Source organism: Ambystoma mexicanum, chromosome 2q, assembly GCF_040938575.1.
Source record: "Ambystoma mexicanum isolate Mex_15411 chromosome 2q, UKY_AmexF1_1, whole genome shotgun sequence".
NCBI classification, from domain to species: Eukaryota; Metazoa; Chordata; class Amphibia; order Caudata; family Ambystomatidae; genus Ambystoma; species Ambystoma mexicanum.
In genome coordinates this window covers 1,036,579,504-1,036,602,856 of record NC_090924.1, presented here as the reverse complement: position 1 = coordinate 1,036,602,856, position 23,353 = coordinate 1,036,579,504, and the positions used below count along the sequence as shown (strand labels likewise).

General features: G+C 44.6%; 1 protein-coding gene across 4 annotated transcripts in view; it reads left to right on the top strand.

The window, feature by feature from the left end:
* Positions 1-23,353, top strand: part of CROT (carnitine O-octanoyltransferase) — an 898,406-nt gene that overhangs the window by 114,862 nt on the left and 760,191 nt on the right. Inside the window, exon 2 of one of the 4 annotated variants that reach the window (XM_069648390.1) lies at positions 9,292-9,442. The exons of 2 other annotated variants lie outside the window; for them this stretch is intronic. In XM_069648390.1, the coding sequence (XP_069504491.1) occupies positions 9,368-9,442 (75 nt within the window). In that variant the 5' untranslated portion in view covers positions 9,292-9,367. Of the gene's footprint in view, positions 1-9,291; positions 9,443-9,469; positions 9,577-23,353 lie in introns of those variants that run through there. One more of the 4 variants, XM_069648394.1, reaches the window with a different exon arrangement.

Genomic DNA, 23,353 nt, shown 5'->3' with positions numbered 1-23,353 from the left:
CATGTTGACTGCTATTTTATCAATTTTGCTTATGATTTGTAATTGTTACTGCCAGTGACTTCACTAGCTACCTGAAGTTCTTGCTTGACATTTTACTTTGTCTGCTGAATACAAGTATTATCTTTCCCTCTGAGTATTTTATTCTTTGGTTATTTGATACAAAAAAAATAAAGACCGTATTCCATTTATGAACGAACCATGTATTCAGATGTTATCATTTTTCCAAGAGTTTTCTCCCTCTACCAGCGGTTTATCCCTTCTAATTTGCATCAAACACTATATTAGTGGATTAGTGGGCAATGGAGTTGGAAGCTGACATCTATTCAACAGATTTTCTGAATTATTGGGACCTTATTTCTACGTCTTCTGTTAATCTACAAAATAGGGAACCACAATGCAAAATAATACTGCATCTCTATTATTCTTTTGCGCAGCTTTTTTTCTAAGCAATTACAAATCACTCCTTAATGTTGGAGGAATTGTGGACACCCGGGTACCCTGGGCTATGTGTTTGGTCATGTCCAATTGCTCACATTGTTTAGAAGCAGATGGTCCATGAAGTGGTTAAGGTGGAGGGTAGCGATAAAGAATTATCTACCACATTGTTTTTGGTGTTGGAGTATTATAGGTATTGAAAAACAATGAACACATATATGTGTTGCTTGCTGGACAGACATTTATTTTGACCACCTGGTAACACCCAGGGGCGACTGAAAACATTTCTTGTGGAAAAATGGTGTTGCTATGCTCTATGGAACGGGTATGTTTGATTAAAGTACGCCATCACCAAATGGCTGACAATTATGAGATCTACTTGACAATTTCATTGGCTGAATGACGTTTGCTCTTCTTGATTGGGTTACTACTGCATCCAGTTAACAATGACCGTAGGCATTGCATTTATTTGTACAGTCCAAGCTTCCTTTATAGAAGATCTGAGGAAGCAGTACCTGCCCCCGTGTTTTTATGTTCTTGTAATTTAGTATACCTTTAATTGCATTTAGATACACTTGAGAATTATCTTTTTTCAACTGGATTACTGAATACCGTTTATTATATTCCTTCCTACCCTTTTTGTTTAAATTTGGTGTGTAAACCTCATACTGGTTAGTGATGTTGATGTCAAAGTGAAGTTCCCATTGCTGAAAAGTGTTAATTCTGCATTTTATTTGTCTCTGTGTTTGCTTTTCTTGCTCATTATATGCTTCTGGTTGTTTGTTTTTACTCCACGTGTGCAGCCGACACTGGGGCTCATTACAAGTTGGCCGGTATATGGTAAAAGTGCTGATAATATCATTTACCTGCACTTCTACCGGTCTGGCTAAGTACGGGTTTGCTGGAACACAGTTACCTGAATTACCGGCACTGGTATCACCTCATCCAGAATTACCGCTGCTGGTAATTCCAGCAACGAAAATACAGGATGGGCCAGAAACCTGCGCTGTTAATACCAGCACAATGGTATCACTGGCATATCATGAGCTTGCATCCGCCAGTAATACCGGCTGATATTTGCTGGTGATACCGGCAAAACCAAGGCGGAGATACCTACACATGAAAGCAGGCGGAAAATGCATACAAGTGTGGGAAATGAGGCCAAAGGTGCACCCAATGCTCCTTGGAAGATGCCACTGATCGCAGTCAGCTTTGAAATAAAGCTGCTCCAAGCCATCATGGAGCTGCTGGGGCTGGGGGCCACCAGAGGGAACAGAGGCAGTGGAGAGGAGGAGGATTGCGAGGAGACGCCACACAAGGTGTGCACCCATTCCCTATGTAAGGGCCACACCATGGACCCTCACTGACATTCAAATCGTCACCCTGTACTGCCTCGACAGGGAGAGCATTGCAGATCTCCTCATCCTGATCCAGGAAGACATAGGGGGCAGGATCGACATTAGGACAGCCATACCACAGCTCGCAAAGCTGGTGTTGGTCCTTCACTTCCTTGGCACGGGCACTCCCGAAACACAGTGAGCCAGCTGTATGGCATTTCGCAGCCTGTGTTCTCCAGATTGGGGCTCTGGTGCTAGACGCACTCCTACACCATGTGGGACAGCATGCTGCCAGCGTACATAGAGGGTCATAGAGGCCAACAAACCTGGATATTGAGTGGGCACATGTACCATCACACTAACCTTGCTGTACAGGTGACATGCAATGGGGGGCACACACATAGAGATTGCATGCCCTAACAATGCCCCATACATGCAAGACCCATACGCACACCTAACACATGACCGGCAGCAACCCACATGAGTAGGGCATGACCCACAATTCATCAGTCAGTGGCCAAGACATGCTTCCCAACAGGCCAGCCCCACACAGTGGAGTGCAGGTACCAGAATGCAACTTCACACATCCCACTACATGCATGGACTGTCAATTGAGATGCTGCTGTTACAGGCAATGCTTCCACAGATCACTATGTTGTACACCTATGTCTATTCCCCTTGCAGGTGACTATGGATACCCACAGCTTCCATGGCTTATGACTCCTCTGAGTACTCCCCTGACGGCACAGGAGGTGGCATACAACCGGGCCCATATCCGCACGAGTGTGACAGTTGAGCGCACCTTTAGTCTGTGGAAGGCCCGCTCCCAATGTCTACACAGGACTCAGGATGCCCTCATGTACAGGCTGGACAAAGTGGGCCAGAATGTGCTGGCATGTGCAATATTGCACAACATATGCAACCAGCTCAACATTCCACTGTCCCCCGATGTGGACATTGCACCCCCTGAAGAGCCTGATGCAGTGGTTGCAGTTGCACATGCATGCACTGTGTGTATAGAGCCCAGGCTCGGCATATGGCTTGCCAGGAAGTTATGCACAACTTCTTCAGATGAAGCCACCAAATTGCACTCCCCTTACACCTTCGTAAAGTAAAAATGTTCTGCGCACATTAAACACTTGCACTCAATAAGGAATGTCCCATCATTGCTTCAGGTGAATTGTTTTTTAATCGTGCAACGTGCAACGTGTAACTAACATCCTCACAACAGCATTGCACCTCCCCAAAACATCCACCTTCAAAATCACCCTCACCAAAACACCTACCCTCAAGCACACCTTCCAAGTGCTCCAGATAAGATTTTGAAGTGGTAGTATTTTACTCCCTATTTTTTTAAGTTGGTAGTAAACTGATTTTTTAGGGAGTAAAAATGTAAGTCCAATTCCCAATAAAAGTATTTTATAAGCGAGTAAAAATATGTTTTAACTGAAGAATGGAACTGTTTTTATAATATTTATTTATTTGCACCTAGTTATTCATGCACATTAAAAGATACATGTTTACTTCTTCCAATCAGGCAGTTAAAATTGTGGTTTCTTCCTGTGGTACTACATGCACTACTGTCCAAGTCTATCCATTGTAGCGGTGAGGGTGAACGCAGGGGCACAAGATTATACACGTTTTCTTCCTATTTTTTATTGGGAGTATTTGTACTCCCTATTTGTATTTTCTGGGAGTATTTGCCAATTTTTAGGGAGTAAAACTGGCCGATACACCCCTTATTTGTAGGGTTGCACCCTCCCCAAAACACCAACCCTCAGTACTCACCTGCAGTGTCTAAATGTCATTTCCTGGCCCACTTGGCCTTGGGGGCCTGCTCCTGCTCTTTGGGGTGCTGGACAGGAGTCCTTTGTGGGGGTAACCGGAGTGGATGGCTCAGACCTCTAGGACTGGATGTAATGATTATAATTATAATTGTTCTTTTATAACGCGCTTAATACCGGAGACCAGTTTCTAAGCGCGAGACCGGCATTCAAACCTGTGTTGCTATGCTTTGTCTTGCTTCCAAGACAACCGCGTTGCTCCTGAGCTATCCTCCCAGCCCAAACTGCAGGTTAGCTGAATGGCCTGGTACAGCGACTCTGCAGAGGCTGAGGAAGAATCGGTGTGCTCACGCACTCTCTGCCCCAGAGTTACCATGGCTGCAGTGGCATGGCCGAGTCAGCGGGCAATCCTACGGGTACACCCCTGCAGGCAGTCCCGCATGGCCTGCATTTCTTGCAGCAGCTGGCCTGCACGTTAATTAATGTCTGCCTGCTGCCTCTCAATGCCATCCAGCCTCTCACGTATTGTGAACATGTTGGTCTCAGGCCCACCACCACTGCCTCTCAATGTCATCTCGCCTATCACGTATTGTGAACATGTTGGTCTCAGGCAGTGGTGGTGGGCTGTGTGGGGTTTGTGGCTGTGCCGGGCTGAAGCATGGTGTAGTATTAACCATGTCTTGGTCATACGCCTCATCCTCCTCCTCCTCCTCCTCTTTCTCTTCCTCGGTAGGGAAATGTGCCAGTGGCTGCACTCCACACGATGGTGAAGATGGCGTGCTGGCTTCCTGGTGTCCACATTGTGTGCCACTACAGGCGATGGCTGTGCTATGGCAGTGGGAGCTGTAGTGACAGCTGTGTCACTTGCCTGACTGGTGGTGGGCCTACTGACCGCTGGCATGTGGTTTGTATCCCTCCTCAGGGCTTGTGTGTGTGTCCACGGTGGTGGTGGTCGTGGAGGTGGCGGTGGAGTTGGTGCTAGTGGTGTTGGTGGAGATGGTGGTGGAGTTGGTGATCGTGGTGGTATTGGTCTGGCAGCCCTGCCCTTCTGCTTGCCCACGCTAGCTAGTCGTTTGGCCTGTGAGACCTGGCCATAACTTTGATATGGGCAACAATGAAAAAGTGGCCCACAGTTGCACATGGTTATTCATTCCTTTTGTGACACTGTTTTAATAGTACTCAAGGGGGAGTTTTTTAAAAATAAAATGTGATTCAAATTGTGCATTTTAAAGAATATGTATTCTGCAACACTGGCCAAAACTATTAGCCTCATAGTGAAGTAACTCATCAAACTGGCCCACTTTGACCCCAAAAACTGGGCCACACCAGAATTTTGCATTTCTGGTACGGCCATGGGCCTATTGCCCTATAGGCCAGTCCGAGCCTGGTGAAGGGGTGGGGACAGTTGATGTGCCTGTGGTCGAGGGTCCGACTTCTTCACTGTCTGTGGTCTGTGTTCCTGTTTGAAATGTAATGGCAAGTTGTTAGTCATCTAGCAGACATGTCTGTGGGCTTGCATTACACTCATGCGACATTGTGTGTCCCCCAGAGTTCCACATTTCATGCGGATCTCTTGGGTGCTATTGCTCTGATGGGTGCTTCTGCATGCATGTGCTGGTGGTGCCTGCTGAGTGTGTACACAGTTATGCATGTTTTTGTTGTGGGTGTGGTGGGGCATCACTTTCTGATGTGGATGATCTTGTCACACATGGATGCTTACTACTAAGAAGAGAACAAATGTGGATTTTTAGATTCCGCAGTCACAAGAGTGGCCTAAATGAAGAAATCTGCTGGCAAAGACTAGCCGTGCAATAACGCACAATACCTAAGCATTAGAGATGACAGCGGGACCAACAATCAGCCATGCATAAGATCCCCAATATACACTACTATGATTCCCCAATATACACTACAATGCTGCCTTGCATCAAAGATATTGCATGTTTTTTCATTCTGTGCAATAACCTTCACAAGCATTTACAACCTTTACGTAGATGGTACACCTTTCGGACGTTTTTCCATTTAAAAGTAACATTACGATCGCTAACTGTGCCAGGTTTGAATATTGGCCTACTGGACGTACAATCCAACTAGTCTGTGGTTGAGGTCCCAGTCCGCTCCTTTTATTACATATCTTTCACCAGCACAAGACAACAGTTTTGACATCCACGTGTAATAAATATAAGAACAAACACTGCATAGGTAGCAGACTATGGGCGAGACTCTACACAGAGCATAGCCTCTATTAGCATGTGACTACAATTTATATATCAATGCCAAATCAATATAAAATTTAACACTGCCAAGACAGCAAAATGTGGGCGAGGGTCCAGTTCGCACAACTCTTATTAGCACAAGACAATAGTCATTACGTCCATGCTCAGTATAGGGAAGACCCAACATTGCTTAGACAGCAGCACTGTCCGTAATGGGACGGCTGATACTTTGAAACCACATCTCCCAACTGCCCCGGTGCTTTTCTGCAGTTCTCGAGCTAGACACGTGACCGTGTGGACGAGAATGCACAGAACCTCACTGGCCCAATAATACAATCCCTACCACGTTGCGGGACGTTGCTAGACCTCAGGCATCACGTGATCACGCGAGGCCGTGCGAGTGAATAGAAACGCAGCATCACTCGGTGGCCGCGACCGCTGACAGACGGCAGACGGTTAGGTGATTTACAACGGGAGAAACAATCCAGCCACATCCAGGTAAGAGACCACAGGGACTTCACGTAAACCTTAGAACACGAACAAAGTATCTGTTGCAACTCAATCATGCAGACCAGTGTGGCTCATAGACACGGTCACAGTAATATGCACGAAAGAATTCACAGTAACACTTCGCTAACGCTACGTTATATTTGAGCAAGACTAATATTGACCCCCTATGGTCTCCTATCCACAGCTCCCCTATACTAAAGTATGATGAGTGCCTGACGCAAACTCTGATGCCAGTACACCACACCCAAAAAGCCTGAGAGTAAGGGACACGAACCCTACAGGTACTTTCACCTTCATGTGGCCGTTTTGTAGACACTGCCTATCTGTGATAAGATTTCGTACACCAAGGAAATTATAAGTAGAGAATATGATATATGAGGACCCTTCTTTTGTAGGCTATGTGAGCAGGAAGCAATGAAGCACACAAGGGAAACGTACTAAGCAATCATCAACACTAGTGAGAAATCAGTGATACTACAGGTAACATCTCCTGTTGAACTGTAATTGCACAAGTTCTTGAGTTCTATATACCCGTATACTGAACACTCGTCCCCCCCCCTTTTTTGTCCATTTTTATAACCCTACAGGGATCAGAACACAAGCTGTACTGCCCGTGGAAAACCCAGAGAAAACTCTCCATTCATCCACCTAGTGGATACCCGTGAAGAAATCAAAGTGCCATTGAGAATGCAAGATTCTCTGTCCTGAAGAAGGTGGCGACGCATTCACTCCGCTGAAACCGGTTGACAAATTTCAAAGTTGATAGGCTGATGACCACAACTCTGAGATCCTACATACATTTGAAGATAGAGCTCGAATGATCATACATCATTTTAACCTGATCTAACAGTAATAGGATACTAACTGGTAGATTTTAAAATCGTTTCTGAAGCTGAAGTTGGTCTATATGACCATAACAGTTTACTATTCATAAGACACATTGACGGTGGCGGTAAAAATAAAGAAGAGAACCGACCACCAACTAATGTGCACCTAATTAGTTTGTTTTAGGAAAGTAGTGAGAGAGCTGAGGGCTAGTATCTCTACACCCCCTTGTAGGCGGCACAGCATCGCTTTTCTAGGGATGGGTGTGCCAAACATTCGGGGACATGAGATAATTTGAACACAGGGCCAGTGAGTTATCTATAGGGACTTAGATCCAGGAATAACCTATTTTTTAATGAAATAACTACTGTCTGTTTTGTGCTACAAACACATGGATGCTTCTCATGTGTCACTGTGCATTCATACACGTTTTGGCTACTTTGCGTGTTCAGTGGGTGCATTTACCTGCATCCCATGGCACATGTGTGTGCACTCACTGGCCATTTGCTGTGCCTGCCATGTGTCAAACCGTTTCCCATGCCCATTCTGTGCATCTACGCTGGTGGATTCATGCAATTGGGGACTGCATGCACATGTACATGAGGTACATGTACTTTACCTTGGGTCCCTGCTACAGCCTCTAGGCTCCCTATCCCCTCAATGCCCTCCATGTGTAGGATGCTGCTGGCCGTCTTCTCCCAGGGCATGAGGCGGAGGGGGTTTCACTATGTCTCCTCCTGTGACGGCACCGGTACCAGCGTTGGGATTACTATCAGTTTGGATGGCGGTATTGGTATTACCTTCAAATTGCTGTTGCTGCCGGTAATACCGGCACAACCGTTTCTGACAGGTGGATGTACGCACACCCGCAATTTCGTAATGCACTGGTAATTCAGACGATTGTCCAGACGGTAACAGTAATACCGGCACGCTGGTATTTCTGCCATTTTGCAGGCATACTCGTGATGAGGCCCACTGTATGGTATTGCAATGTCATGCTCTTTTTTAATTTTGAAACAACGCCTATGTTTGCTTGAACTGCTTTAATGAACATGTCAAAGTAAAACCTACTTTTTTAAAGGGCTATTTCTTTGTAGTGCAAAACCAAATGACACAACTCCACCAGTTATGCTTTCCAAAGCAAGCATAACTCGGCCACTGCCATTGTAAAACAGTCATAAATTGCCAACCAACATTCACTGTTCAGGACGCCACATGTGCATACATACATGACAACCATGTACCCATATTTTATTCAGGGTATGAGCAAAAAACAAGTATTACCTACCCCAAACTGATTGTGGCTACTATACATTAGATGTGCAGGACAGCGCACACAGAAAACACTGTCAAAAAATGAGTTTGAAGACCTAATTTCCTATGGCAATCTGCACAGGGGGAGTTGCCATGAGCAGTGCAGTGTACACAATGGGCCTTTTGGATGAAGTATGGGAATCCAGTGGCTGAATTGGCGGTTTCCATGGCCTGGCAGAAGCCCATGCCTCCCAGTAAATGTACATTAGCGTGTAGCATTAAATAAACAAAATAATCGGTGACTAACCTTTGGTTCAAGGGACATATGGTTGTAGCACAAAACAACGAAACCTCAAGGATTTGCCAATAATAGCTTCTAAGGTTACTAATAACTTATGACACCACAAATGATATTGAAACTTGCATGTGTGTAACACAGTCCCTTTAAAACATGAGAAACGATGACTGGTGATCCTGGCCCATCTCTGCTACAGGTGACATTTCAGGTGGGGGAACTAGGGAAAGTAATTGGCAAATGACTACCACTGATGGCCACAGGCAAGTGGCTACTAAGGTAAGTGACCGCTGTGTATGACCACGGCCATGCCCATTGCATGCTGCATATCGGTCACTGAACAACATTAAAAACACTGAAAGTAATTTGGTCAAAGCAGGGGTGTTAAACATAAGGCAATTTGGCCGGATCCGGCCCTTGAAGCCCCCGTCCTCTTGCCCACCACATACAGCTAAGGAATGTGCTAACGTGAGAGAAATCCAGCTGATGATCTGCAGAGCACTGGGATTGCAAAGTACCACTGTACTAAAAACAAAATGGCCTCAAAGAATGGGGAATCAAAGTAAACAGTCGAGTTCCCACTAAGCAGTTGATTTATTTTAAGCGTATTCTGAATTGTATTTATTTCCTTGCAGCCACCGAGAAAGACTTTTGCACCAAATGTAAACAAAGAAGCAATTATTCTCAGCTCAACAAGATGCAGAACAATGCATGATAATGCCTCACTGTTCTCAGGATATACCATTACCAGGAAGCAAATTACCCTGTTCAGTATCTGAAGCAAAGGTGAATCTACAAATATGTTTAAACTGCCAATTCTGGATTTTTCTGGAGTCTACCTCAACATCACTGTTCAATTGAATTGTGCAACCCTGCTTCATGCTGCTTAAGAAAGTTGTCTCGCATGGAAAACATACATTGTAAGCATAGACCACAAACTTAAATTAAAGCTGCAGTCAGATACAGCTCTCCCAAACCCCTTGATATATGTATGCACTTTACTAACTCGCAAATTGAATTTGTGTGTGTGTGTGTGTGTGTACTTTCTGTTGCGCACATCCATGATTTCCTGAAGTGAAATGTTCTGTTTGCTGTAATTTCTCCACATATTCGTGCTCTAAAATGCACCATATTTACCTTTTATTTTTGTTACAAAAATAAAGTTCGCAGGGGGTCCCCGCCAATTCTCCTCGGTGTTTTCATGCTCACTCATTTATCTATCTTGAACTAATTTTGGAAAAATATTAATGCCACTATTGAAAAACTCCAACAGCCGTCACTCGTGATTATTGTGTCATTCTAATCACTTTGAATTTAAATTGAAGCTCAGCATAACCCTCAGTGAGCTGCGACATAGATTTTTACAATCTGTTTTCTATCAATTAGAACAACGTGAGCAATCTTCTGCACAGTGGTGGCAGAGTGATGGTTACTTTTCGAACCATATCTGGTGAATTCTTAGGGCTTTTGTTTAATGTTGCAACCATAATATCCATTTAATCAAAGGTCTTTTTCACTGAATTTCAAAGTTTAATAAAAATAAAATAATCATAACATCCCTTTAACCAAGTTTTCTTCACTGAATATTTCTGTATGTGTATGTTGTCACAGGCAACACATGTGGGTAGCACAAAATGGCTAACACAAGTATGTAGTCCTCAAGAAAATAAAGTTTATTTACAAAACCAAAAACAGACGATGGATTTGTCATCAATGAATTTAAAGCAAAAAGAAGGCCTCTTTCTGGGTTTGGGCTCATCCTGCTCTCCCTTCAATTACCAATGCAAGACCCTAGTATTTGTCTTCAGATTGCAGGTTTATAGAGGTTCCTGAACCCACCTCCAGTATAAGGATCCTCCTGGGCCAATACATCACTGTTTTGGCAGGACATTAGGTTATTTTGCACAAGTCTGAGACAGGTGGATCCCTCTCATCACTGGTCAAATCTCCCAGGGTTTGTAGGACAGGCTGTTTTAGGGTCCTGGTCCCTGGGACTCCCTCTACCTTAATACCTTTCTCATATTCCACCTTCTACTCTGTGAATTTGCACCTACTCGTAACTCATCCAACCACTGACTCCTGCCCTGGACCAACCTGGTCCACCTCAAACTCCCTGGTCTCTCTGTCTAGTAAGGTGGCCGGCTCTCCTCCTTCCTTCTCAAGTTTTATAACTTTCTTCCCCTCTGTCTTTTCTCCATCCTCCTCCCCAGATGCTGATTGTACTCTTCTGCCACCTTCTCGATTCTTCCTCTCCAGATACATCTTCCCTCTCTGACCTCCTCAGTAACTCTCATCCAGATGGTAGCAATTCTCCTCCAAGTTACTTCTTCTCTCCAACCTCAAACACCCTTGTTCCAGCTCAACTTTCAATAGACCTCTTGGTAGCCAATCTCCTCCAAACACCTTCCTACAGCTTATTCTGGAACATCTGACACCCTTTCACTGACCAAGTTGGCTTTTGTAGTCTGATCTTGTCTCCTTTTGTGTGGTGCTTAGTGGGGGTATGGATTGCACCTTGTATTGTAGGCAGGACTGGTCTGGGATTGTAGCATACCCTGTCATTGGTTGGGCTAAAAGGGGGTTGGCCTCAGCTTATGTGGCCTGCCACAATCTCAGATTTTAAAACCGTCCAAAACTGGTGCGGTCTCCTTTACATCCCTTTGGAGTCCTGCTGTCATTGCCTGCTTTGAACTGACTCCATCTGTATACCCTGCATGAAAATCAAAAGTCAGATAAGTCTTAAATACGCAAGGGAAGCTGTTTAGTGTTTTGGCCCCAACACTCATTTTCCATGGTATGTTTGATGTTGGGACTGCTAAATCCAGAACAGGATCTAAAGAAAATCTAATCCAGAACAGGACTGCAAGACTTGTCCTTGGCCTCAAGCACTGGGATTGTATCTCTCCAGCTCTGAAATCTTTCCATTTGCTCCCAGTGGATGCAAGGATTAAATTCAAAACCCTCTGCATTGTCCACAAGGCGTTCTGGGGCCTGGGTCCAAAATACCTTCAGTTATCCCTCCGCAAATGCCTCCTCTCTCGAGCTCTTTGCTCCTCTACCTCCAACTCCCTCAGGGTCAGTCGTTTGTCAAAGAAACGAGCTGGGGGTAGATCTCTGTCTTCGGCTGGGGCCTCCCTCTGGAACAGCCTCCCTGCCACTCTAAAACTTGAGGAGAACCATCTCCGGTTTCGGAAGCACCTCAAGACCTTCCTCTTTTCTTTTGCCTTTGCTCCCCCTCTCCCCTGCTGATCTGTTCTCTCTTGTCACCGTGCACCTGGCCACCCTCTGTCCTTTGGGCCCAGGTACCTGCTCACCCTGCCACCCTCCCGCACTGCCTCCGGGCCACCTCCTGCACTGGGGTCTGTATCTGTACCCATAGAGCCCCCCCCTTTTTCTTCCTGCACTTATCAGACCTACCCTGTCTGCTGCCTTAAACCTAGCACTTACAAATTTCTGGCTGCACTAAAACTGTTTGTTGCCTTTATTATTTATTTATTGTTATTTATCTGTTTCTCCTCTGCTTCGCACTTTCCACTTCTCCCACCTTCATTGCACTTTTCCCCTCCCCCTCTCCCATGCACTTGCACGTTCTCAATGTCACTGGGCCTAGTTAGATAGCTGTTTTGTTCTCCCCTGTTCCCCTCCCTTGCCTTGTCGTGCTCTGAAACACTTGTGTACGAGCGCGATAGAATTAGAATATCAATATCCATATCAATAAATAGGTTAAAAGACCGTGGCCATGGCAGTTAGCCAGGCTTGCAGGTGAGGCCCATGTTCAGGGGGTCGCCTTGAAACTCACAATTAAAAATGACAAAAGTAGTCAAAAAGGAGTGTACGCCAGGCAAGAAGTAACACAGTTGTATTCAGGCCCCCAGACGCAGCTGGGACAGCAATATTCAAACAGAACGCAGAACAGAGTTGCGTGAAAAGGCGCTGTCAAAGAAACGCCCCTAAATCAGAATCTTTTATAATCGTCTAAGCTAATTAACATAAGTCACTTTGCAATATAAAAAGTCTCCCCACGAGTAACTGATTGGTGATTGTATAACAAACCCTATAGAAGGGCATACATTACTTTCTTTGATTGGGTCCTGCAGACCTTACCAAACCACACCTGGTCCCCCATGTGACATCACAAACCAACCCCTGATTCCCACATCATAATGCAAATTCATTGAAACATTTGAGATGACCAGCAGAACTTGATTCATCTGTCCCGGTCATCTCATCTATGTTCTCATGTGAAGGCCTTCTACCATTATTATTATTTAATTTTTACCATGACACTATCAGAGCCTTGAACCAAGAACAAGTTACTGTGTAAATGTAGCACATACAGAACTCTTCGAACTTCTTCCCAGGCAGAAATGTAGTCAGGGGCAATTTGAAACCGCCATGGACTTTCTGAAACCGTCAGTAGATAAGGCTTCGTAAATTAAATATGCTAAATTATAAAATGGTTGTGCTTTCATTGCCTTTCAGTGGGACCTGTGAGCTCTGGTTTATGACTCGTGAAAGTAACAAATGTTGTTTGCTTCTTACCGTGTGATCATGGTATCATCAGACTTGTAAAGTGCTACCAGCCACTGTGGCTTCTAAGCAAATTAATGAAACAAAGACACGTTTCAGAGAAAGCAGGTCTTGAGGCCTATTTGCCGTGCTTTATAATGATAAATTGTATATACTAATGAAAGATTTGATATACTTACCTATGATCCATCTTTATTATCTGTTTCTTTTACACAAGATACTATTATTTAGGGCATTCTCTAGCCTAGTTAAAATTACGGTGTGGCTATCACGGAAGCCCCCCAGCCCGTTCAGAGTGCTACTCATGCAGCTGGTAAGATTGCACCTTTTTACCATGCTGAACTTGCATTTCTATGACGTTATTATCCCCTTTTATTGATCTACCAATAACTAACTCTTTGTCCCACCACCGTTCCCTTTCACCTACTTTATTTTTGTGAATCCATATTTTTTTCTAATTTTGTCTTGTCACCCCCAGCTTCCTCCCAACCATCCAATGAGTCCCCCACTCATATACACCCCTGTCCATCCTCAGGACAAGAGATCCAAAATTGCTTGTAGTTGTCTAAATCCTCTGGCTGTGTTCTGACCCACCAATAAATATCGTCCTCTACATTTTTTTTTAGCAATTAGTCCATCAGTACCCTTCTCTTTTTTATTATCCTGATCAATACTCATTGGCAACATACATTTTCCTCTTTGTTTGTTAGTATAAAGTCTCAAAAGATGTTTGCCTAAGCAGAAGATGACGAGGCTGAGGACCAACGCAGCAACAGTCACTCGAAATACTCCAGAAAGCCAAATGGGCACCCATGTTAAAATGCTATTCACCCATTACTTGACGGTACTCCATTAGCTTCATTTGTCATTTTTTCATGGAGTGTCTGTATTTCTCTGATAGCTGCTTTCAAAGTTCCATTCGAAGATTCTCCATCGGGATGATGGTGCAGCAACTGCCTTCAAATGTCACGCAAACTCCACCTTCTATAACATTTAGAAGGTCTAACACATGCCGGTTCTGGAGGGCCACCAAACGCAGTGCCCTCAATTCTTCCATTATTGCATTTAGGCCTTTTGCTGTTGAATTGGCCAGTTGCAGCAGCTCGTTGCGTGTGAGCTGCAGCCACTTTGCATTTGTTGTAGCCAGCACACCGGGAAGCAAAAGGGAAGTAAAGAATGTTGCATCCTTGGAGAATAGCCTGAATTCGTCAGGTATAGTGGCCAGATTTTCAGCACTCTTTTCTGAAAAATAATGATTCCCCCTTTTCCTTCTGCTTAATGATTTTTGCTTCTCGCTTTGCTTCGCCCCTTTTCCCTGCAGATCGAGTTCCATGGCAGTGCTGCTTTGAGGCACCACCAGGCCAGGGCTGTGCATAGTGACGATTACACAGAGCCCACTCCACTCAGGCGGAAGCTGGGCATAGGCCTTCAAACCACAGGCCCACCACACATCCATCACGCCTGCCGTTCCCTGCATCAGAGCCCCACTCCTCATCACCTTGGCAAAGCCCATGTTAGTTCCCAGATGGATAGACCCACTTGACTTGAAACATAGAGGGAAATGTGTAAAGCTATTTATATCGACTGATTGATGTCTTTCATGTAACCAGGTTAATGCATGTACATATTATCCCCATATTGCCTTACAACTTTAGCTAGTACGCTCTGTTCATATCCCACCAACCCTACAGCACGACATTGCATTATTCCCCCCTCCCACTGGCCACCATACCGCACAGAGGTATAGGTGCATGCATTCTCCGCTCTATAACAATCTCTTGAGGAGTGAGATGGTGATCTCCTCCTGGAGAATTGCGCAAAGCAAAGAATGAAGAGGCAAGCAGTGCATCCAGGATTTTCTCAGCATTTGCGTGAGCTTTGCTAGGTGCATTTTTTGCAGGCCATTCATTTTTCTACCAAACCGTTGGCATGTGAGTGGTAAATTGTGAATAGTTTATGCCTTATCCCCAGGAGGGCTGTTATTTCCTTAATTAAATTGTTTGCAAAATGCTGCACATTGTTTGAACGAATTTCATCTGGGATTACCCACCTCGGGAACACCTCCCTCACACGGAATGTCACAGCTGAGCGGGCGTCATTATGGGCACAGGGACCAGCATCAAGCCAACGTGAGAATGGGCATACAACTACAAGCATATATATACCTGTAATAGTTACATCTCTCTTGCATATCAACATAGTCGATATGCAAGTACCAGAAGGGCCCCTCGCGGCGCGGCATCGTTCTCTGCACAACTCTTAAAGTGTGATCTGTCAGAAATGTATGGCATATCATGTAATTATTTACAAATTTTGAATATTTACGTATGTGTGGCACAAACCAGTCTTCACTTATCTCTGCAGCCACATGCTCTTTCGATATATGTGCAGGGTAGTGAACCTGTTCTAGTGCTACTTTCAACAACTTTTGTGGCATTACCACCTTTCCTGTGCTATCATGCCACCAAATGATATCTGTCGGGGACAAAGAACATCCTCTTCTCTTCCACATCTCTTTTTCATCATCTGGTGCTTCACCCTGCATGCACTTATCTGTACAATTGGGGTTGCATTGAAATGTTCTGGCAATTAATCTTTTTCCTAGCTAGTTTGTATTAAAACTATAATGGTTATTTTGTCCTCTTTGCCAGGGAACAGAACATGTGTTCCTTCTGGCAGAGATGCTGCCTCTTTTGCTGCTTTGTCTGCTTTTTCATTACCCAATGAAATGACATCTTGCTATTCAGTGTGTGCTTTGTACTTTATTAATGCCAATTCTACTGGACGTGGTAACACTTCTAATAATGCTGCATGCTGTACCGGTGTGCCATCACTTCTTTTGAACCCTCTCCTCTCCCACTTGAATGCACAGTGGATGGTATGTATGCCGAGTCGCAAAAAATGGTAACTACCTGACCATCTGACATGTTTAGCGCCTCAATTAGAGCCACTAATTCTGCTGCTTGTGCCGAGTAGTGTGCTGGCAATCGTGTCTGTGAATACACTATCAACTCTTCTTCATTGTGTATTCTATGCATGCTATGCAATCATGTAGATAATCTCCCTCTATTTGTTCTGCAATGAACTATGCTGGGTTTATTTTTCTGCACCTCACCACCTCTATTGCAGGGTTTGTCAGTATTATTTCGTACCCTGAAGATCTGAGTTGTCAAAGTTGATTTAGTCCTTTCTAGTATTGTGAACAGTGTATGTTCCACATACAAAATTACCGGGCACCCCATTGTAATTGTGGAAGCTTTCTCAATTGCGAATGCAGCAGCAGCAAATGCTTGCTCACATGGGAAGTGTCCCTGCATTACTGGATCTAGTGATCCACTGTAATAAGCCAGTGTCTTGTGTCCCTGTCCCTTCTTTTGTGTTAGTACAGCTGTCACTACCTTACCATCTGAATGGGTAAACAAGAGCATTTCTTTCACTGTCTTTGGTCTGGGAATTTTATGTATTGCCTCAACTCTTTCTGGTGTTATTTTTCACCTGTCTATTGACACAATCTGGCCCAAGTAAGCTGCTTCTTTTTGACAATGCTGTAAATTGTCTTTGTCTACTTTGTACCCTTTGTCAGCTAGCAATGTCAGTAGTGTCACTGAATCTTTCCTGCATTCTTGTTCTGTCGTGCTACACACTAAAAGGTCATCCACGTATTGTATGACTGTGCTTGCAACCTGTAAGTTGCTCAAGTCCATCTGTATTACTCTGTTAAATATGCTGGGCCCCTCACAGTACTCTTGAGGCATTCTTGTATGTTCGAAATCTGTTTATGTGATACGTAAACGCAGTGATACCTGGAGTCTGGGTGTAGGGAAATGGAGAAAAAGTCATTCTTCAAACCTACCACTGTAAAATAGTGTGCCTTTGCTGGAATACTACATGAAATTGTCACAGGATTTGGAACTACTGGGTATTCTGCCTCAATAATATTGTTAAGGGGGCATAAATACTGCATGAAACACCATACCCCGCCCTTTGATTTTTTGATTGGATAGATTTAGCGTGTTGCAATGTGATGTGGATTCCTGTATTATACATTGCTGCCATAGGGCATGCAATGTCTCATATATGCCTTCATCTGCTTTTCAGGAAAGGAGGTAGTGCTTCAATCGCGGTAACAGGGCTCCTTCTTTTAATTTGATTTGTACTGTCCGAACCCCTTTTAGTATATCTACATCATGGTGTCCTTTTGTCCATAGGTTCTTTGAACTTTCTCCAGATCTTCCTGCAAATATTTTATTTATTTCTTTGCCAATTGTGTCATTTGAGAAACAGCTCTTTCTTTTATATGTACAGGACATTGAATGCATAGTTCGAACACTACCTCTCCTTCCTCATCGTCTTTGGTAGCGAACAACTCTGTGTCTGTTACTCCTGTCAGAGTCAAGGTGGGATCGATACATAATATGGATCGCCGCTACATGTTGTCATCGGTTGTAGGTCAAAGGATCGACAACCAAAGGGTCGAATGGTCAAAGGATCAACACCAAAGGACCGAAAACCAAAGGATCGAATTTTTTTGTTTTTTTTAACTTTTTTTTGGGGGGGGGGCCCCAACCCCTGTTTTTGTGGTAAAAACCACTTCTTTTTCACTAAACGAAAACCCCAAAAAAATATATAATTTAAAAAAAAATCGATCCTTTGGTTTTCGATCCTTTGGTGTCGATCCTTTGACCATTCGACCCTTTGTATTCGATCCTTTGACCAGACACCGTTGTCGTCATCAGTTCCAACTAATATGATCATGTCTTTTCTTACCTCTACTTCCTCTAGGTACGACAGTGTGTATGTGCCTGAAGTAACAGGGGAGGGACATTGTGGTCTGAACAGAAATTCATTGGACAGTCCAAACTCCTTACCCTCAACTCCTGGTATCCAACCCAGAAGCACCTTCACCCCATACAGAAACACCAGTGTGTGTGTGTGATTATCCCTCTCATAGTGCTGTGGGCATAATAGGCCTGTATCAACATTGCCACAATGTCTGGGTACATCCCAGTTGTAGTGGACACCATCCCCTTTTCTGAAAATGAAACTGTGGAGTTCAGTTTGCTTAGTAAGTCTCTTCCTAGAATGTTGATATGTGTGTCTTTTGAGTACAATAGTGGTGCCACAATATGCTGTGTCCCTATTATTAAGGATATCTCAGAAACTCTGGGAGGTCGTGGGAAGGCACCAGCTACCTGCTCCCTCACATCTCCAGTTTCGCATTGGACACTGCACACTTACCCTGCAGTCACTACCTTCCTGAAAAATATCCTCAGCAGGCCTCAAAATGTGCACTATCGACTTGCAAGTGATTACTTTGTCACTTGCCAAGAAGGAGACGGTGTGCTGTGTGCATCTGGAGAACTGAGGGGCCAAACTACGTTTTCTGCCTGGCTAGTGGCTTGCATCTTGAAACTTGAAATTGTTATGCCTTACCTAGTATCCCAGCACTAAAAGAAACAAAGAGCACAATATTAGGTCAGAGAAACCCTGAGATAATCATCCTCTGGTAGGTTTTCACTTAGCATAAAGTGGAGCATTATCCTTTGGTAAGCGCACAATGGGTGCACTGTCCCCGAAATGGATTGCAGAACGTAACCCAAAGAGGAACAGGTGGCCTTGAGGAAACTGTTACTGAAAGCCTTTGTATCTGGAATGCAGGACCAATTTGCCGCCATAATGTGTGTGCCTGACCCATACATGGCAAGTAGGCTATTTGAGCTCTCAAGGGGCGGGGGCACTGGCTGAACTGAATTATCAGGGAACAAAGAATCACCTGAGCATACATAGCAACCCAGGACATTGGCATGATGAGGAAGTGACGCAGTTTTCATACAACAATCACATAATCTTGGGTTAATGATGAAATGGACCCACTGATCCAATCTCTCATTGCAACAATTAGTGCCAAAATAAATTATAAAAAATTCAGCCGAAACTGCTATGCTGTGTGGTACTTAGAACAGCATTCCAGAGCATTGGTATTGCAGCAGTGAGGGAAGCTGGAGAAGCAAAAGTAGCGAGCAGCAGGTTGCCAAGCACACTATGGGAGACTTAGGGATCAGAAGGATACCAGGGCAAATAGGCCACACTCCGAGACAGGTGAGATTTGTCGGAAAGAATTGAGCAAGGAGTCTGCTGGGCCACATGACCCAGAAGATGGCAAGATCTGGAAGGCTCTAAGAGAAGGAGAAAGAGAATAGCCTGAATAGGGCACTGAGCCAGGCTGTGGTGTAGCAAAGTCTTGAGGGCCAGGAAAGAAAGAACCTGTGGTGCCCACAATTCAGGAAGGTGACCTTTGACTGTGTGGGGGGGGCTATAATTATTGATGCTTGTAAAGGACCGAAGACGAGGGGGGCAGGGGTAGGTAGAGGTGCAGATAAACTCCTACTCAAGGAGACCACTATAACAAGAGGGCACGTTTTTGCCTTGGGGACAAGAGGGTACTCTGAACAGTATTGTCCCATAAAGAGAGTATCACACGGTAAGGGAGTTCCAATGGACTGCTCATTGTTGGGATCATCTTTCAAGGTCAAGAAAGGAAGTGTGTCGGGGCACTTAAAACTCAGTGAGGCTGAGAGTACATTGAAGAACACTTTCCTGGGTGCCAGTATCCTAGAAATAGAATGGGGATTTGACATTCAGCTAATGACATTAGATGCTTTGTAGCGTAGGCCCCTTTCACTTGATTTGATTGATATTTCCATCATGATGCTATTTTTTGAGAATGGTGTGTTTTATGTTGGTCCCCACTCTGCTGGGCATTGCTCCTAGAGAGAACTAATGGAGGTGGTGAATTATCCATGTGTGTTGTGCAATCTATTGGAACCACTTTGTGACAAGATGGTTTTAGGAGTGGGATACACAGAATCCGACTTGGAAGTTCTCACCCATTAAACTACTTCCACCTATCAAGGTAGAATGCTTATCTCCTGAGGCTAAACTTCCATGCAGGGATATCGCTGGGGCAACTGGCTTTGATCATTATAGATCCACAGATACCACATATATAGCATTCCGTCCCAAAAGCCAGAAAGTTCTTGGTTCATAGGGAAGCCTAAGGAGAGGTTGTACAAGTCAAGTCTGGCCACTTATCTCTGTTCTGATGTATGTGTTGGAGTGGTGGACAGGGTATATCTGGGCAATGTTTTGTTATGGTTTGATGACGAAACGCATCACTCGCCCATTTCTTGTACAAAAAGGGGATCCCATTGCCCAGTTGATGTGAGATCATGCTCATACCTGATGTACTAGAGATGCCCAACCTGCCTCCAGACGGAATGACGCAGCCCTCATGTGTGACTTTAAGCAGTTTATCTCTGAAACCGAAGGACAGGGTCCCTCTTTTGTGAAAAGATAGGGATCACTATACAGGGCTGAGAACAACTTCACAGAAGATGGCAAAACTAGGTTTTAGCTGGTTGTGCCAAACTGCTCTGATGGAAATGGCTCACTCCCAACTGAAAGCTGTGCATTTGGGGGAACCAAGGACCACACACTGTGCCTATTTTATTTGGCTTGGTGTTTACCTTAATGTAACTAATTTAAAAGCTGATCTACCTGCCAGAACACCACCTGGGCAGTCGTTCCAGGGACCCCTTACAACTATTGCCCATCGTCAGTGTACCTTTCACTTTCATTGGAATGGCTGTAACGTGATCCTTAGTACTCTCAAGAGCAGGACATCAATACATTGTAGTGCACTATTCTGCCCTGTACTCCAAGGTATTTCACTTGGAATACCTCCCAGCAGATCCTCAAACATTTAGTGCCCCATTTGACCATGCAAGGTTCGTCATTTTTCTGATGTGTTTTCTTAGTTGCCCAGAGTGGTCAGAGGGTTCTTCCACCATATTCATACACCCCTGGGATAATCTGTCCTCCTTGGACCCTACAGATTACCAGAGCCCTGGAAATCGAACAATGTAGGAGAGATTAATAAAGGCCAGAGCTTCAGGTTTTAGAATGATTCTATAGCCAATGCCCCGCCACCCACCCAATAGTTTTGTTGGAAAACCTTGATGAAAGCTGGTTATTGTGCATCGACTTTCTGAAAGTCAGCAAGTATTTGCAGTCTGATGCACATCCGTGTGGATTTATTAATATAGAAAATGTGAATTTTCCACTGTTATATCCAGTTTAGTTTCTATTAAAGGTTACCAGCAAGTTCCCCCAGCGCCAGAAGTTAGTGAATAGTCTTTTACAATCTTGAGGGTTGTTGCAATTCACTGTTTACCCTTTGAGATTCATAGGGCCCACGCAACAGAAAAGTTTTAAATTTGCATAAGGGCAGCCAGCACCCTTTCCCCTCTCCCGCTTCACCATTTAGCAGCTGTGTAGTTTTCTACACAGGTGCTAACGATGTCTTTAAAAAAAAGAAAGGTACCTTTTGGGGTGCGGCTCGGCGGTACACAGTTCTGCTTTATGCAGAGTCTGCTTTCCATGCTGATGATGTCACATTAGCACCCTGTAACGGGGTGCTGGCCAATCAGAATGCTCCGAACACGGCTGTATTGTCTGGTACAAGCCCATGTTCCGAGCAGCCTGGGTTGCTGCTTGCCAGCACCCCCTTCCATTCCCCGTTCCTCCTTCCCTTCCAACCCCCTCACCTATTAGCACCCATGTAGGTTCCAACGTGATGCTAAGAATGTGTTTTTAAAAAAATCTAATAAAGAACCATACCTTGCTGTGCGTTCCGACGCCACGCTTCCACAAGTCCATTTTAAGTATTGACGTCACAGTCATCCACATTGAAAACGGACTTTGGAACCACGGCGCGGCCGAGGGATACATAGCATGTAGCAAGGTATGTTTTTTATTTTTTATTAATACACACCATTAGCCTTCGTGAAGGGAACTACACTGGTGCTAATGGCGACATGCCCCATGACGGTGGACTGATCCTGTCCATAATGGCACTGTCGCCCACGTTAAGCGACCCTTGCTTCGCTCGATCCCTTAACTTAGGCGGCGGGCTGTTACCAACAGTGTCGACTCACCCCTGAGGGGCACAGTGCCCCTTAAGATGCCAGATGCTTCTAAGCAGAGAATGGGGGTAGATCTCTTTCCTCCACAGCAGTTCCCTCTGGAATGGTCTCCCTGCCCCTCTGAGCCTTAAGTTCCGGAAGCTCCTCAAGACTCTCCTTTTCTCTTATTCCTTCCCTCTCCCCCTCACCTGCTAACACCCCTGTCTTCCGCAGTGACTGGCTGCCTGGTTTCCTCTGAGTTCTACAGGGCACCAGCCCTCCTGCCGCCAAGCCCCCGCCCTCCTCGCACTTAGCATTTGGACCCTCACCCCTTGCACCCCATGCAATACCTGGCACCAGCCCTCCTGGCCTCCCCTTCGCACTCACCTAGCCCCTGTGACAATCTTCCCCCTTCCTCGATCCCCCCTTTCACTACGACTCTCTCCTCTTTACCCTGCACTTCCCTTCGCACCCTACCACTTCGCATTTCACGCATACCGGCACTCTCCTTCCTCACACTTCTTGTTACTGCACTTGCACGATCCGAATGTCACAAGCCCTAGTAGGACAGTTATTGGTATCTTTCTCTCTTGTCCTCCCCCAACTCCCTTTTTGTCTTGTGGCGCGTTGAAACACCATTTGTTGTATAGGCTCCTTACAAATACCCAATAAATAGATAAAATAAAATTGGAATGGTCCGGATTGACAGTTGGAGTATGCTTTGAAGAAGTACTGACATTTGCATATAAACTGAGTAATAAAGGTCTAAAACGAGTTGCTCATAATCATAAAAGTATATTGATAGGGCATGACACTTTAAAGCATGATTCTGAGAAGTTTGAAATTTCCATCAAATCTGATAATTAAAATAGTGCTTACAACTCTACAAGATGATGTTCTAGGTGGCCAAAAAGTACCCAGTCACAAAAGTATTCTTTTTAGAAGTTTGAAATTCACATTGAAGCTGAGTAACATACATGGTTTTCTTTTAATTTGGTGTTTTAAGGTTTCAAAAGGCACCACAGACACGTACACAAAATACTTCAGAACACCTAAGATAGACAGAGCATACAAGATTACATTTAATAGGACCAAAACTAGTCCCTCAATTTCAACAGTCTACTAATAAGCAATGACACCTCAAAAGTTTCAACCCCACCTTATCTCAGAGGGTCAAGTAAAGAAGTGTGCTGGGGCAGTTAAA